Source organism: Entamoeba invadens (assembly GCF_000330505.1).
Source record: "Entamoeba invadens IP1 unplaced genomic scaffold scaff_1105074724362, whole genome shotgun sequence".
Taxonomy (NCBI): domain Eukaryota; phylum Evosea; order Mastigamoebida; family Endamoebidae; genus Entamoeba; species Entamoeba invadens.
In genome coordinates this window covers 99556-117547 of record NW_004440255.1, presented here as the reverse complement: position 1 = coordinate 117547, position 17992 = coordinate 99556, and the positions used below count along the sequence as shown (strand labels likewise).

Below are 17992 nucleotides of genomic sequence, written 5' to 3'. Positions count from 1 at the left end.
AAAATGTTGTTGTAATGGGAGACTTTGAAGTTGTGTATTTCAAAGATCTATTTGGAACTGAGGTTAATGTTAAATGTTGTCATTTTCATTTTTGCCAATCTCTTTACAGGAGAGTTTTAACTATGGGATTTGGTGAAAGATTTGTTGAAGGTGATTCGTTTAAAACCTTAATAAAAATGTTAATGTCATTGGCTTATTTGCCAAAAACAATGATCAGGGACACATTTTATATGATAAAAGAAGAACTGTGTCAAGACGAAGATGTTAAAGTGTTTTTTGAGTATTTTGAAAACACTTATATAAATGGTGTTTTTAAAATTGAGCACTGGTCGGTATTTGGTCTTCCCGAAAGAACAAATAACCGAGCGGAAAGTTTTCATTCGGCGTTGAATCGATTTATATGTATTTCTCATCCTGTTATTCACACTTTTGTTGAAAAATTGCTGTCTTTCCAGAATATTATAGATTTGAAATTTAAACTATTTGAAGAGTCACTTAACACAACTCGAAAAAAGATTGGTACGGTCGAAAAAAATATAACACTGAAAGAACTTCAGGAACAGTTATTTGGTGCTCATAGAATTGAACCAATCGTATTTCTCAAAAAGTGCACCAAACTTCTCACTAAAAAGAAATATCAAATTTATTTCAATTTGGATGTTGATACTGCAAAAGTTGAAATTGAAAATGAAAACGAAATTATTGATAAAATAAAACAACTTACAATGGCCGAAGAAGAAACGTCAGAAAAACACGAAAAAATGGAAATTGTATTCGAAAAAGAAAATAGCTTGTTTGAAGACAATGAAAGTGATGAAGATAATGATGAAATGGTTATAGAAGAGCCTCAAATAGATAATGAAGTCATTTTGAATTATAACACAGGAAAAGAAATTGAAGAACACATAAAAAAGAACAAAAAATAAACAGTGAAAAAAAACCAAAAAACCAAGTAAATAAAAAAGAACATCGAAGGAAAAAACAGATTTTAAAAAAGCGAAAGCATTGAAAAAGGTGATGCAAAAAGGAAGAAATTCTATTAAATCGAAAAGGACCAAAAATACTAAAATGGAAGAATAATTAATTTAATGTTTTTTAATTGATGTACAATTATTATTATAATTAATAATTACAATAGTGATATTATATAATTAATAATAATGAAATGATAAACTTAAAAATATATAAATTATATTATTAATTAATAACACATCGACTATCTGAACATACACAATTATATAATTATTGTATATAATTTTATATCACAATGGAATGTAATTAATATTATTAAATGATTTAAAAAAACAATTGTAATTTGATTATGATTTTTATTTAATTGTAAATAGTCAAAAGAGTAAAATAAATAAACTTATTTTAATGCTTTTCATTTTAGTGTATTTAATAAATTAATTAAAACAATTATTATCATTAATTATAATTATTATACTTATTTATTTAATATAAAAACCATCTCGATAATAAATATAAATTAACTATAAACATTATATATTTTTGTAATAAATACAATAATACAGATTGATTTATTTTTGTAAACGAGTTTTAAATAAATATTCAACAAAAATTCAAATGACTTGAAATTTTGTTGAAAAATAAAGGCGAAAAAAGGCGAATTATTGAAAAGGCAATTTTTAAAAGGGCAGATTTTCCTAAACCCATTAATCCCCTTTGAACAGTCTAACATAAATTTTACTCGTAATTTCATGTTAACTTCTCTACTTGTTTTGTGTTTTATTAAGTCTTGTAAACTGCCATATAATGCAAATTCAGTGACCAAACAAATTTTATTTGGTATAAAAACAGCACCATAAAAGTGTACAATATATTCACACCTAAATTTATCAAGCATAGACACTTCATTCTCAAATTCGTTTAATTCATTTTGTTGTCCACTCATTTTCATTTTTTTATTGCAACTATGTTTCCTCTGAAGGTTCCTTTGTAAATTATACCAAACGAGCCTTCGCCAATCTTCTTCTCTTCTTCCAATTCATCAGGATCAAGTTTACTCGAAATTAATGTTTTTGCTTTTATTTGGATACGAACTTCTGAGATAACACCTTTCTTTAAAATGGAAGAAAATAAAACGATAATATCATCTATTTGGCAACTGCACAATGGCTTCAGAAACACTTCAAATTCGATTGCTTTACCTTTTGGTATTGTTGCTATATTTGGTAGAGTTTGTATTGAATATTTGTATTTATTATCAAATATTGAAAATTGAACTTTAATTGTGTTGTTGCCGCTATTACCAACACACAAGAGTTCGCGACTTTCTTCATTTGCTGGTATTTCCGTGCCATTTTCATCGGTTTCAAACACAATTTCATTTTTGTTAACAACAACTTCTGGGGTATTTGTTTTATGAAAACTGATATTCGATTTACTCATAGTGAAAAAACACGTCTTCTTCCTGTTTTTGTGCTCTTTCTTTCTTTTGACGATTTTCAGTGTGATAAATATAGTCACCACAAACACAACAAAAAGTACAAGAATGATGAGAAAAATTCCAACAAGAATAACCCACCAAACTGCTTTCTTTGCACACGAAGTGCCATCAGAAGACGGGGCGTACCAAAAGGTGCATGTTGCACATTTTGAGTTGTCAACTTTGGTGCACTGACTAACATTACTTCCTATAGTACGATTGGAGTTGATTAAGATGTAATTTGGAGAGCACGAAGTGCACACACCAACAGAATTACACTTATCACAATTTGACTTTGTGGAATTACAAGACACACATAACTGATTTTTCACATAATAACCAGTCGAGCATTGTGAACACCCATTTTGAGTTTTTGTTTCGCAGTTTGTTAAAGTTTCGTATGGAAAGCATTGAGTCCCTTCAGTGACAAGAAATGTGTTTTCTTTGCATTTTAAACATGTGTTTTTCTGGTTGCATTCATCACAGTTGTCAGTACAATTCTCGCATTGGCCCTTGTCGTTTCTGAAGTATTTTTGATCACAAATTGCACACATGAAAAGTCGGTTTATCATTTTCTTGCAATTTTCCATTTGTGTTGTTGATGTCGTACAAGTCCCGTTACTTGAAACTGACAAACCGCCTTCACATTCAATACACACAGTTGCATTGAAACAACTCATACAATTGTTAGGACAATTTAAACATGTTCCATCACTGAGATAGTGTTTGCTGGCACAGCGAATACACTTCCCATTATCATTATTGATGATGTCACAATTTTCTGTTTGATTACTTGACAAAGCAACACATGTTTGATTTGATGTGAAATAATACACGTCGTTACAAGACACGCATTTTCCATTTGACGTTGCAATTTTACAATTCGAAATCTCACCACAAACGCCATTTGATTCTGAAATGTAAATTGAATGATTTTGGCAACCCGAACAATATGTGTTTGGTGATGAAACACACCCACTTGATTCAAAAGCAATACATTTACCATCACAATCTAATACTCCCATGTTTGAGCATTTTAAACACTTTTTGTCATCACACACATCACACAATTCTCCATATTTTAACGAACATTTGACACAGGTGCCATTGTTTGAATAGTATGAATCTGAACATAATATAAACTTTTCTCCAATAACAATTTCACCATCAGGTAAAGGTACACATACATTCTTTTCATTCAAAATATGAGTATTTTTGCATGATAAACAAAATTCAAACGTTTCACAATACAAACAATGATCAGAGCATTTATGACACTTATCAAATGTATTGTAAAGTCTGTTTTCTATTTAACGATATTCTTAAAATATAACAAAGAAAAGAACTAGACCGAAAATATTAAACCATAATTTACTATACTCAATATCGCTAATTAAAAACCATTAACTATTAATAAAATTGTCATTAATTAAAACTAATGATAAACAAATCCTGAGCATTGACTTTTTTCCAAATCACTTGTTGTCGTTTTCAATTTGATTCAAATGATAATTTGACGCGTCTGCTCTATCAAATATGACATTTTATTCATTTTGAATAACCTGGTTGACATGGTTTATTTCGTCGTATCACATTTCAAGACCAATCTATTCTTCGTTTTTGCTTTAAAAATTTTTTAGTTGTAAAGCAATTTTGTTTTTTGTTATTTTTAACACATATTTCTAAAAAAAGAACAAAAAAATAAAATACAAACCATTTTTTTGAAAAACAACTTTATTTTTATTATAAATTATAATACTGTTATTATAAATAATAGTAAAACCCAATATCGTTAAATAGAAAACAGACTTTAATAGCCCGCTGAACATTTCAAAACTTCTGTTTCGAGTAAAATTCAACATTTGTTGTTATGTTATTTATTGCAATACAATTCCCTTCTGAATTGTAATTGTAATTGTCTTCACATAAAACACATTTTTGGTTCACACATCGCTTGCAATTGTTTGGACAATCTAAACATTCATTTCGATACGCCTCTTGTTTAACATCACATTGTTCACACACTTTGTTTGTATCACCTGACGATATATTTAAACAAGAAACATCGATTCTAAAACACTCCCCATTTTTGAGGTACATATCTTTTTCGCATAGTACACACATACCATCCCCATTTATCGAAGTTTTGAATGCTTTACACTTAAAATAAGTGAAAAATTCGATTGTGTTACTGTTGTTTGAATTTGGCTGAAAAAGATATTTGGATGAGATAAATAGTTTGTCGACTTTTTGTGTTAGAGTAACACTTGCACCATTAACAGATTTGTTGTTAATATAAAGAACACCACTTATTATATCTTTGAAGTGTGTTGAATAATTAGTTGTTATTGTTAAGTTCAAAACATTCACTTCTTGTTGAATATTTCCAATAAATGTTTCATTTAATACCAAATCGCTATTATTAGCATTGACAGTACACAATGTTTCGTTTAATGGGCAATGATACAACTGATATTTGTAGTTACTATAATCATAAAAATCATTTCCATTTAAAGTGCATTTCACTTCGGTTTTATGGTCATCTGTTGAATTGCAGACTCTCAATAATTTACCACCTCTAAGTAAACTCAATTGAGTTGCATTCCAATTGGGTTTGTATCGAAAAGAAATCACATCAATGCAAAACTCTTTATAATCAAATGTATATATTTCGTTTGTACTATTCACTACAACTGAACCGCCAATAACATTTATCAAAGGATTTCTGTCAATGTTAGTTGTTGTCAAATTAGAAAACTTAAGACCCTCGCTTTTGATAGACAAAAATCTACTTTTAACTGTAATTTGACTGTTATCGTTGAATATTAAATTTTCAAAAACATTAAGATTAATATACATTGTCAAATGATCATAAACAACCACATCCATTGAATTAATACAAATTAGACCATTGTTTGTATCAAGTGTACATTCACAAGTAAAATTGATTAGTTTCCAATTATAGTAATCATATTTTGTCCTATAAACACTATCATAAATAATTAAATTCAGTTGCCAATCATAAACATACATTTTACAATCACTTTCACTCATAAAAATTGATTTTTCTGTTATAAAATTGCTATCTTTATACTTACAGTTTCATGGTATATTCAACGATGTCGATAAGTAAACTCTCATTCTGCATTTTGATTATTTGTTTGTTGAGCCCTCTAATAAACCTTCTAAATAAAATAACACCACATCATTAGTACTTGAAATTATATTATTGACAGTCAACCCATATTCAAAACATGTCTGAGAAGGTGAATTGACTTCAAGTGTTGTTATTTCAACTGGTAGTCGAAAGAATATATTCGTGTCTTTATCCAGAACAAGTAATTTCAATTTGAGAATAGAATTTGTACTAATACTGGTCAATGTGTAACTTTTTTGAAGTGATATTATAATAGTATTCCATTCAAATACAGGAAGTGTGTAATTTTTTGAATTTCCTGATAATTTTGACAAATCCAAATCAAGATATGTGCTGTTATAATCACAATCGGGGTATGTGAAGTTGCTTGAATATGTAAAATTGCCATTGTTAGGCACACATCCACATAAATTAGTATTAACACCTTCTGTTATTTCATTTTCTTTAAACAGCATTATACGTTTGAAATTGCTTCTTGTACACACAGATTTTGCAACCCAACCATCCGAAGAACTTCTTTTTGTGAAAGTGACTCGACTTTCATCAACTTGAGAAGACCCGCTAAACAAATAACGCGACCCAGAATAGACACCTTCCCAAGCCGACATATCACTGAAATTAAAATTGACTGTTTGAGAGACCAATCCATCAACATGAACATATGGAATTGAAGTCGGGTTTCTTTTTAGCCAAATGTCAAAGCGTTGATCAATATCAGAAAACAGTGAAACCGAACGTAACTCAAGTCCTATTATTGGCTTTGAAGAATCGGAAACTTCTTTTCGACAATAACCTTCATTTCCAAAACAACCAAAAGATATGAAAAATGATTGATATCTTGTGTCTTCATAAAAGTCGTAAAGTGTATTTGGATAATGTTCTTTTATAAAAAAAGTTTTAAAATTGGACATGTTACCTTGGAACCGAAAATACTTCTGATAATTTCGAGCATAAGTACCTGTATTTGCTAAAGTCTTTGTGTTATAAATACAACAAGTGTCATCAAAACTGAAATGGTCATAATCGTTTGTATCTGTTGTATATGACCGCCCTTTCTTGGTACATGTTTCAAATACACCATAACTAATAATCCCATTCGAGTTGTCGCACCATTCATACGAGAATGAAACAACAACAAGTGTTATTATGAATATAATAAATAACATTTGGATTTGTTTTGGAAGTTTTTAAGAATAACATCGAAAACAAATTTAAATAAAAAAGACTTTAAAATAACACTCGTATATTTATTATAAATTATTATAATTTATAAACAATATTTGATTTTTTTAATCAAAAAAATTCAATTGTGTTTTTGGTAAATAATAATATAAAAATAGAATTAGGGATGAAGTTAAATGGTGAAATAATTTTACTGAAAATTTATGTTTTAGTAAATTATTTGGTGAAATCGTTTCACCAAATAAAACTATTTAAGTTCTAGAATTTTGGTTTTGTTTATAGAGAATAATTTAATAAATATCATTTTAATGTTTTTGGTTAAAACAATTTCTGCCTTTTGGAAAAAAATGAAAAATTCAATAATGATTTTTTTTACAATCATTACAATGAGCGGCAATTTTTATCTTATTGTTAACACTTTCACACCCCAAACTTTTTTTTAAGAAGAAAAATAAGTAAAAAAGAAATTGTCCAAATCAAAATTTTTATTATTTTTATTCCAAAACCCCTTTCTAAACCAAACTGGCCAATAGTCAGTTTTATTTTACTTAAAATAATTAACAAATGAGAACTCAATTACTTAAGATTGATCAAAAATAATCTTTTTGATGAAATTTCGTATCGCTTTATTGTGTTACAACATTAAAACAAAAAACGCTACAGCGTCAATCCACTTTATAACAAACAATGTCAAATAGTCACATTAACAAATATGACGACAATATAAACACCAATATCGTTTAATCAAATGACAATATTCTCTTTATAAAAAAACAACCAAATATATCAAATTATCATTAGGCCCCATCTTTCTTTTTTAGGCTTTGCTCTTGTTTTACACAAACAAACTCATTCATGTTTATTTGTGTGACTATAAAATATACAATTCAAAATTGAGTTGATAAAAAAATAAATAAAAATTTTCAAAAAATTGTTTTGTGTATGAAGGCAAAAAAAGGGTTTAGGTAAAAGAAAAAAATAAAAACTTATTATTATTACGTTTCTGTTTTGAAAGTGTTAATATATTTTTTACTTATCATAAATAAAAAACAATTTACATAAAACAGGTTTTAATAAAAACTTTAACGATAACAACACTATATTTAATAAAAAAAGGTACAAATCAAAACATATTATTAAAATTCCAGAATATATATTATAAATATTATATAAAATACATTGAGAAATGCTCGTAATTAATTTAATTTATTTTTATAAGCAACAAATATCGAAAATGTCATTTGTACAACATCTAACATTGTTTTAGATTCATTAAATCTAACAATAATTTGTAACCATCTGTTTATTTTGTTTTGAATAATGCTCTTAAATATACTTATTATAATTTGAGACATTATATTTCAAATCAAAACAAATGTAATATAATAATTATGGATTTAAATCGTTATATTTTTGATAATAATAATGTAATAACAATGATTATATCATTGCGATTTTATCTATCAGACATAATTTTAAAATAAACAACAACTTCAATTTGTGACTTATTATGTCAAGTAACATTGTTTTGTAATATTTATTAAATATATGACATGAAAGGCATATTTTTACTAGACAATATTTCTTTTATTATATAAAAATAATGTTTATTTGAAATAAGTACAAAAACAAAAATTAAATATCACTTACATACAATCTATGATTCTTTTAATTGCATTGATTGACAAGAATAGTTGTTAATTTTAAAATGATAAATGGTAGTAAATGATAATCAATGATTTTAAACAAAAAATGCCTATCGTTTTTATAAAGTGCGCAAATAATAATACAAATTTGTTTGTCGAATCCAAAATAACATTTTGTTATTTTATGTTGTTTTCACTTATATTAACGTATCAGCTTACAATGAAATATAAATATTTCATTAAACATATTTATATTAATTAAATAACAACAAAAGTAACATTTGTCTTGTTTTTTTTTCAAAAAAATAATTTAATGATATTGGTTATTGTTGGATTTTTTTGGTCTTTTTTGTTTTATATTCATTTTTTTAACATTAATTGCAATAATAATTAAATGTTATCAGAAATGGAAAAACTTTATTATTAAATTACAATTGATGAAAATGCAAAATGTTATTACTTTTTTGATTTTTAATAAAAATGTTTTTTAAAATATAGGGATCTTTAAGATAGTAAATTGGTGAAATATTTTATTGATTTTTTCTCTTTTTGGTGAACATGTAAAATGGATTTTAGTTCATCCCTAAATATAATACATATATTTTAAACTTACCGAAATCGAAAAAAAGTAATATTTTCTATTCCAAATGGTATTCAATTTGAAATTATCGAAAAATATATATTTCAGTGAATTTTTGGTAATGGTAATTTTTTTCCATTAACCCTTTGAAGTCAAGAAACATAAGTAATGTAACATGCTTATACAACTGTCTCTGCTTGTTTTCATTAACTGAAATGTGTGTAAAAATAACTGTTATTTATATTTTAAATCAAATTTAACAGTTCTAGTTTGATGTCATGTTTTTAGCAACAAAAAATGCAATTTTATTTATTTGTAATTTTTATAATAATCTCTTTAACACAAAACATATATGATTATAATTATATATATGTTTAAACCAAAACGGAATAATACATTTTATTAAATCCTACCCGTGATTTCAATTTATACGTTGATATTATTAAAATACAATTTAATAATTTAGTATATTTTTCAACAAAAAATGAAAACGATAGTTAAGTAAATTTTTTAAAGTAACATATCTCAATCATGTATCGTTGTAAATGAAATGTTTTTGATTGAAAATTGTTGGTTGAAGTCTGAATCAACAACGAATTAAATAAAATACCTCCAAATTTCAAAAAACACATTTCTATATAATTTTAATGTATGTGTTTTATGTTCAAATATAAACTAACTTTTAAATATTGTTTTAACTTGGTTTTATTTTTTTATTTCATAATTCAATTACGATGCATAAAAACAGTTATAAATTTAACAATTTGAACAAATTTGAATTTGAAATTATCAACCATTACTTAACATCAATTAAAAAATTGATCTTTTAAATTAACCTGTTACATGTTTTTTAAATTCTTATTCATATAAGATTTTTGAATTTTTAAACCTGATTTTATGCCTAATAACAGGAGCACACCCCGTTCCTCTTGTATATAAAGCCTTTTTCTTTTGATTCCAAACAACGCTTTTATCTTCACTAAAGCACACTCGTTGTGTACAATAGTCTTTGGTGTAATTCAGACTCTCAAAATATCCCGAATACAACAACTTGTTGTGGAGAGCTTGGTCGTGTCCCCAATTATCTGCCTTTTCGGGAATAACATTGTCTTTGAATATTTCAAGATACTTCAACATTTTCTTTGTCCCGCCAAGAACAACACCAACATTGGACAACAACGTCTTATTATTTGCATACTTGTCTGCTATATCTTTACCAAAGGATGTTCGTATCCACCCTCTATTTGTTGGCTCTGCCAGTGTCAAACACGTTTTCATACTATTAACGCCTTTGCATTCTATTAAGAAAATCAAGTCGTTCGCATCGAATGTGGCAAACCCATCAGCAAAGAAGTAAATGTCTTTAAAATCGCCAAAAACAACTCGGTCGTATTTCTCTTGATTTTGACTCAAATAGTCATACGTTGCAAAATACCTTAGAACGGCGCCATTGGTGAAAGTCTTGTTAATTGGATGGTTTTCGACTGACACACCCAACTCATTCATCGTCATTGTAAAGTCTGGAATTTCATTTTCAGAAAGAAGAAGAACTTTTCTTGTTGCATCGGGGATACCAGACTGAGCCACTTTTAAACAGCGAACTGCTCTGTCTTTGATATTAAACCAAACATTTGGATTTTTGAAGTAAATTGCTGTTAAAAATAAGTCGCGAGGATTGTTTTTCTTGTATTTGAACACCTTAGAACACTTGCCTTTGTAATTAAAATTAGAAACATTGAGTTGTGTGTCTGTGTATTTATACTTTAAATTCTCTTGGTTGTCATCATTGTTGTTGTAGTTTTGAACAGAAAAACCGTAAACACTTCCGTCAGTGATAACCACGAAAACAATGAAAAAGAACACGAAAAGTAAAGATATCACTTGAACAACAATTAAGAATTTCATTTAAAAAAGTAGTTCTATTTTTTTTTTCTTCTTTGTATACTAGTTTTTATCGTTTTTTTAAATTTTTATCAATGATTGTAAATTCAAATCAGGAAATAAGTTTTATTGTGTGTTTCTTTTTTTAAATCAAAAAAAATAAAAATAGAAATTACATTTTTATAAATATATTATTAACAAATAATATTTAATGTATGCCAAAAACTTATTGTGTGACTTGGAAATTAAAAATATATGATAAGAATTAGGGTTGGTTTTTTTCCAATTTTTTTATATTTAATATAAAAGTTAGTGATATAATTTTTATTAAAATAAGTTTCGGCACCTATTTAATAGTCTGTTTGTAAAGTTTTGCTTTAATTTTAGAATAATCGACTTTTTTAGTAATGCCAACAATTTTTTTAAACATTGAAATAATAATGTTACAGATAGAGAAAAAATCAGAGAACAAATCATAAACTAGGGACCAGACTGAATCAAGCTGTTTTATTTTTGGTGAAATGTTTCCTTGTCAGAGAAAAATACACAAATAATACAAATCCCAGAAAAACATACCGGCATAAAATAATTTATAGTATATTATAGTTTTTTTGTTTTTTGTCTTTTTTTTCAAAATTTTTATTGAAAAAACTATTAAATAGTTTTCAGAAACAATTTTTATAGTTTGCCGGTCAGTTTTTCCAGGGTCTGTAGAGGTTTGGGAAGATGTGTTGGTTTATTTCCAAAAACCAGAAACCAATAATTTTGAATCAGTGTTTTTATATTAAATAGAAAAAACTATAAAATGTGAAACTATTAATAAATAAATTTATAAGCTGTCTCATTTATATATAAACAACAAATAACAAACTTTGAAATTAAAAAAAATGTATTATTTTGAACATGTTTACAACCACATGTTGTTTATTTTCATTTGTTCCACATCTCCATAAAGTTGTAGCTTTCCAAATACAATTTTAAGTAATATCAGAGTGTTTAAAACGTATACAAAAATGATGACGTTACAATAGGTGCAGATTCATTCTCGGATGTAATTCAGTTCATAATAATATTTAATGCTCATTTTATAATTAATGGAATTGTTACTTGTGCAGGTAATGGCTTAATTGTGCAAATTGGAAATTTACATCTAAAGTTGACGCAAGAAAGTTACTTTTACAATTCATCGAAAATGGAAATGAATGAAAATTCCAATTTAACAACATATAAAGAAATGTTTTTTCAGCAGTATTCCAGTGTTTTAATTTGTAATTTTGTTTACTGGGAAAGTAATTATTATATTACATTTAAGAATATTCACAACTAACAATTAAATACAACGCTTTTTTATTATTCAAATATGGATTTAAAACTAATGACAATGTATTAGTTGTAATGAATCAAAACACACTAATAAAAACATTTAAAGATGTTTTTTTCAATGACAATTCCACGTTTACGATGAACGACAATTCAACAATAAATTCCACTGAGTTTTTTAGACGTCAAAGCTGCAACTTTAGTAATGAACTTGTATTCGAAAATAAATGGAGTTAGATTTTTATACGTTTATAATTAAAAACGTGCGACCTTAAATAATTATTCTGAAGTTAACATTGATTCTTATAAAGTTAGTGTTGAAAACGGATATTTAACACTGAACGACTTTTCGAAATTGAACAATGTTGTATTTTTTCTTTGCTCATAAAGGTGGTGTTATTACATTAAATGGAATTGCAGATTTTGCACAAATTACGACAGAGTCATTAAAATATGGAAGTTGTTTTTCATTTTGTTCTAAAAGTGAGAGTTTCCTATATACTGGTATTTTTAATGTAAGTGGAAAATCTTCCATCAGTGTGAGTACTGAATTTATGTTTATTAATACATCAATTGTTGTAAGTAACAGAGATATCAGAGATCTTCCCGTTGTATTGTATTCCGTTTTAAAAGCATTAAATATATCAAACTCAACAATACAATCAGATACTGATTTTGATGTTATATGTTCACAAATGGCAATTACTGAAATACCTTTAGCTGGTACTAAGATGTTATTAGGAGGTAAATTAATTAGATATGGTACTTCTAATAAAATATTCTGTCACGTTGAGAGTGTAACAAACAAAATTGTGAAATACACTGAGCCTTATTGTCCATGTGATCACACAGAAGACTGGTATATCACTCCACTTCAAAACGTGACCTCGTTATGTATTGAAATAAATCCAATTAAAACAAGTCCAAAAACACACATAAAAAGAAATGATGAGTTTTCATCTGAAAGTGTTACAATTGGAAACACACAAATTTCATTTTACAAAAGTGACAGTGTAGTTCTTGGTATTTCAACACCAAAAATAGTTGATATTAATTTGTTTACATTGACAAAGACTGTTCTTATAGTTTCAGAGACAAATTTGACTTTTGAAGGTGTACAGTTTAACGCAGCAATAAACACAAAGAACGGGTTTGAGTTACTAAAAGTTGTTATACGTTGCAGCAATGGAATATACATCTCGAAAATGTGAAGACTCAACAATCTGCGATGACGTAAACTGTAAGTATTGTCCAATCAATAAAAACAATTGTATTTCATGCAAAACCCAATATTCTCTTGTCAATTCAAAGTGTGAACAAATTGAAAATTGTGAATATTCGGTATCAAATACATGTTTGAAGTGTTCAGTTGGGTTTTCATTACAAGATGGGTTGTGTGTAAGTGATACGACTTGTTTACTTGTTCAATCAAATGGAAAGTGTCAAATATGCAACACAAACAATGGGTACATTGACAACAATGGCGAGTGCGTAAAAGGTGATACTAATGGTGAGGTAATAACCACAAACAACGTTGTTTCTTGCAACAAAGGTTTTGTATCCAATACAACAAAATGTATGAAATGCAATGATTTATACAAAAATTCAGAATTATGTGAAAATGGGAAAGCGATAAAGTGTGACAGTTCAAGTAAAATGAACACAAATGGAATGTGTGAAAAGAATGATTGTGTACGTCCAAATGACCAAAACGGAAAATGCACAACAACAATTGATAATTGTATATATCTATCAAAGGGAAAATGTAAAGAATGTGAAAGTGAATATATCTTATCTTATAATACATGTAACAATAACAATAAACAAAATTGTATTGAACAAAACAGTTTTGGGTGTTGGAGGTGTGAAGACACTTACTATCTCGATGAGTCGAAAAAACAATGTGAAAGATGTGACCCAAGATGTTTGACGTGTTTTGAAACATCAACAAAATGTCTCAGCTGTCCACCTAACACGTATTTATCAAATTACAATTGTAACACAAATGAAAACTTAGAACTTACGTGTGACCAGTTTGCAAGTTTTGGAAGCGGTTGTGTTGTGTGCAAAGATGGGTATAATAGAACGGGACTTGATTGTTATAAATGTGATAAAAAATGTGTGACATGTTTAAATCTAAATAGTTGTCTCACTTGCAATTCAATAAATTACAAAACAAATGGCGGTGACTGTTTACCACAGAATGATATCATCGGGTGTGCTGTGAATGTCACACAAAATGGGTGTTCAAAGTGTCAAGATGGGTATTATACGGTCAACACAAATGAGTGTAATAAATGTGATGACAACTGCAACACGTGCACAACAACAAGCAATAAATGCACTTCATGTGTTAATTCACTTGTGTTACTTGCAAATGGAAGTTGTGGAGGTCTTTCACAAATATCAAAATGCAATAAAATCACAAATTCAAAATGTTCAACTTGTTCATTTTGGTACACCCCAAGTGGTGATGGCACGTTGTGTAATTCACAAGCTGTTTGGTGGGTCATACTTGTTGCAATTTTGTTTGTTCTTATTGTTTTGATAGTATTGATTGTATCACTTGTCATTGTAACCAAAAACATTTTCAAAAAATACACACACAAAATCAATAAAACAACAACACTTTTTAAAATGAACAAATCGAACATCAATTTTGTCCCTCTTCAAGGTGGTGTCAGTGTTTCTTCAATTATGATAGACTTGAATTTAGACATCGAGCAAATTGAAGTTAACAGAGAGACACGGCAGGTGTTGTGTGTTGGAAACACAAACAAAAACACCACCAAATTACAATTCACAATTTCAACGAACATCACAAAGTTTACGATTCGAGTTGATTTAGAGGTTGTCACACTTAAAAGTGGCTTTGCATGTGAATTTTCCGTATATTATGTCAAGCCATTATGTTCTTGTAAAATTAACAATACAATTCAATTAGTTTCCAAAAATCTTAAAACAAATGAAGAAAAATACAATGAAATTCCACTTATTGGTGTGACACAACAGACAACTCGAATTGATTACGATGAATTGTGTGAAAACAAGAAACTTGGTGAAGGCTCGTTTGGTATTGTTTACAAAGGAAGTTTTAGAGGAAATATCGTAGCTATCAAGATAATGAAAAGTGTTTTAGATGATAATAAGTCGATGGATGAATTTGAGAATGAAGTGTCTATGCTTGATAAATTTAGGTGTGAATATATTGTCCATTTTTATGGTGCAGTGTTTATACCAAATAAGGTGTGTTTGGTCACCGAATTCGCATTATATAGCAGTTTACAAGATTTGATGAAACACAAAACAAGTGAAAAAGTTGACAACAAAATGAGGTTGAAATTTATGAATGATTCAGCAAGAGGAATATTGTATCTACATGATAATGAGATACTACACAGAGACATCAAACCAGACAACATTCTCGTGTTTTCTTTCAATCTTAATGACAAAGCAAATGCAAAATTGACTGATTTTGGGTCATCAAGAAATGTCAACATGTTAATGACTAACATGACATTCACTAAAGGTATCGGAACACCAATTTACATGGCACCTGAAGTGTTGAAAAAGGATAAATACAAAAAACCGGCTGATATATATTCATTTGCTATTACTATGTATGAAGTGTTTGGATGGAAAGAAGCATACTCAGTACAGACATTTAAATTTCCATGGAAAATAGCCGAGTTTGTAACAGCGGGTCAACATCTTGAAAACAGAGAAAATATTCCAGGTGTGTTGTTTTCAATTATTCAAATGTGTTGGAACCAAAATCCAAAAGAAAGAAATACAATTAAGAATGTTGTTGATTCACTTAATTTGGTAATAAAAGATATTTCAATCAACACCGTGAAATAAACTTAAACATTTAATTTTATAAATTCGTTATTTTACGTTTATTACATATTTAAAAATAAAAATTAATTTTATTGTTTACTTTATATAATATATAATTAATAAGAAAAACACTTGGTCGTTAAAATATTAAGAATTTTAATGTTTGTATTTACAAAATTTATCATTATAAAAACTTAATAAAACACCGTTGTTAAAAAATTTGTACTTAAAATGAGATTTATTTATTATATACATTTTTATGTTTTGGCTTGTGTAATGTTATGCACTTAACTATTTTTTTTTAAAACGATAAAATACTTAATAAAATTAAAATTTCCTAAATTTTAGACATTTTGAATTATGTTCGGTAATTTCAAACATTAAAATAAAAATTGTTTAACAATTATCAAAACCAAATGCCAACTCGCTAATTTTTATCGACTCTTTTTCTTCAAAAATGATGTTCTCAATTGGTATCGAATTGTAAAAACAGAAATCGTCGACTTTTTTCACGCTTTTTGGCACTTTGATTATATCAACCTCTTTATATGTTCTAAAACACTGTTCAGATAATCGAACCACTTTATTGGGAATTTCTCCAATATTTTTACCGTTTTCTTTGTACAATTTTAAATGCTTTTTAAAATCACTTTGTACAAAGATAATGTTATTGCATATCATTGATTTGTTCTCAAGCATACAAGAAACATTGTACGACACTAGAAATTCGACAATTTTGATTTTTTCTATTCCGATATAAATTTCACACAAATTTGTGCACTCTTCAAAAGCTGTTGGAGAAATAGTTTTAATTGGATTTGTGAATGTTACTCTTCTTAATTTTGTGCAGTTTTTGAATGCCAATGTGTCAATTAAAGTGACTAAATTTGGTATTTTAACGTATTCAAGTCGTTCACAATTTTCAAAGCAGTTACTTCCGATTTTTTCAACGCAATTTCCAATTGTTATTTTATTGAGAGACGAGCAATTTTTGAATGAACTTTTTTCAAGAGCAACAATACTTTCTGGTATTGCAATTTCCTTTAACGAATAACACCCATTGAATGCCCCATTGATTTTAAAACACTTTTTGTTACTTTTTAATATATTAACTGTTGTTAAATTGAAGCAATAGTTTAACAACATATAACACTCTAAACCACTTTCTGGTATACACGCGCTTTTAAGTTTGTAACACTCTGAAAATGCATTATTTCCAATATATGTCACTGTTGTTGGTATTGAAACTTGAGTCAATCCACACCCACTGAAAGCCAAAGACCCAATTGATTTCAAACTTTCTGGAAATTGAATGTTGTGAAGCGAAACACAGTTATAGAAAGCTTCTTCACAAATAGAAGTCAGTGTTGATGGCAAAATTATTTCACTTAAATTTTCATATAGATAAAAACATGAATTTGCAATGTTACAGACATGACATGGAATGTGATACTGTAATAACAGAAGATTGTCATTCATCATATTAAGTGTCATTTGAATGTCATCACGATTTTGGAATTTTTCCAATTGTTGATAATTCACTTCCACGTGTGTGCATTTGATATTCATTGAATTTAAAAGTCTCATCTTGTCAATACTCACAAGACCATCAAACGTCTTTTTACCATTTAAATCAACTTTTTGTAGGTTGTTGCATCTTTCAAAAATATGATCTCCAATGCTTGTAAAGGGTTTCTTGAGGATAAGGTGTATCCTCAGGATTACAACTATCCTTATTAAAAAATATTTTTCTGAGGATACAAAAATCAAATCCATAATGTTCAGTTCCCCATAAGGCCCACTCTCATAACTCAAGTTATAATTTACACTTAATATTTCGAGTCAAAGTTCGATTTATAAATAATGGTAATAATTTGTCATAAATGCCAAACAATAAAAACAATCAAAAAATCGCCACAATAATCAGTAAACAAAAA

The 17992-nt window shown here is 27.8% G+C and overlaps 5 protein-coding genes across 5 annotated transcripts; 1 reads left to right on the top strand and 4 right to left on the bottom strand.

Annotated features, from left to right (window-relative positions):
• Positions 1–1489: 1489 nt before the first annotated feature.
• Positions 1490–3853, bottom strand: EIN_437700 (protein serine/threonine kinase, putative; the record flags this gene model as incomplete). Its single annotated transcript, XM_004255513.1, has 3 exons — positions 1490–1934; positions 1976–3639; positions 3851–3853. 3 exons carry the CDS (start codon positions 3851–3853, stop codon positions 1490–1492), a joined length of 2112 nt encoding a protein of 703 aa, XP_004255561.1.
• A 1749-nt stretch (positions 3854–5602) lies between these two features.
• EIN_437690 (hypothetical protein) lies at positions 5603–6772 on the bottom strand (the record flags this gene model as incomplete). Its single annotated transcript, XM_004255512.1, has 1 exon — positions 5603–6772. One exon carries the CDS (start codon positions 6770–6772, stop codon positions 5603–5605), a length of 1170 nt encoding a protein of 389 aa, XP_004255560.1.
• A 3100-nt stretch (positions 6773–9872) lies between these two features.
• Positions 9873–10919, bottom strand: EIN_437680 (hypothetical protein; the record flags this gene model as incomplete). Its single annotated transcript, XM_004255511.1, has 1 exon — positions 9873–10919. The coding sequence occupies one exon, from the start codon at positions 10917–10919 to the stop codon at positions 9873–9875; it is 1047 nt and encodes a 348-aa protein (XP_004255559.1).
• A 3933-nt stretch (positions 10920–14852) lies between these two features.
• On the top strand, positions 14853–16076 carry EIN_437670 (tyrosine protein kinase, putative; the record flags this gene model as incomplete). Its single annotated transcript, XM_004255510.1, has 1 exon — positions 14853–16076. One exon carries the CDS (start codon positions 14853–14855, stop codon positions 16074–16076), a length of 1224 nt encoding a protein of 407 aa, XP_004255558.1.
• Positions 16077–16451: 375 nt separating this feature from the next.
• On the bottom strand, positions 16452–17624 carry EIN_437660 (hypothetical protein; the record flags this gene model as incomplete). Its single annotated transcript, XM_004255509.1, has 1 exon — positions 16452–17624. One exon carries the CDS (start codon positions 17622–17624, stop codon positions 16452–16454), a length of 1173 nt encoding a protein of 390 aa, XP_004255557.1.
• Between the last annotated feature and the right edge of the window lie 368 nt (positions 17625–17992).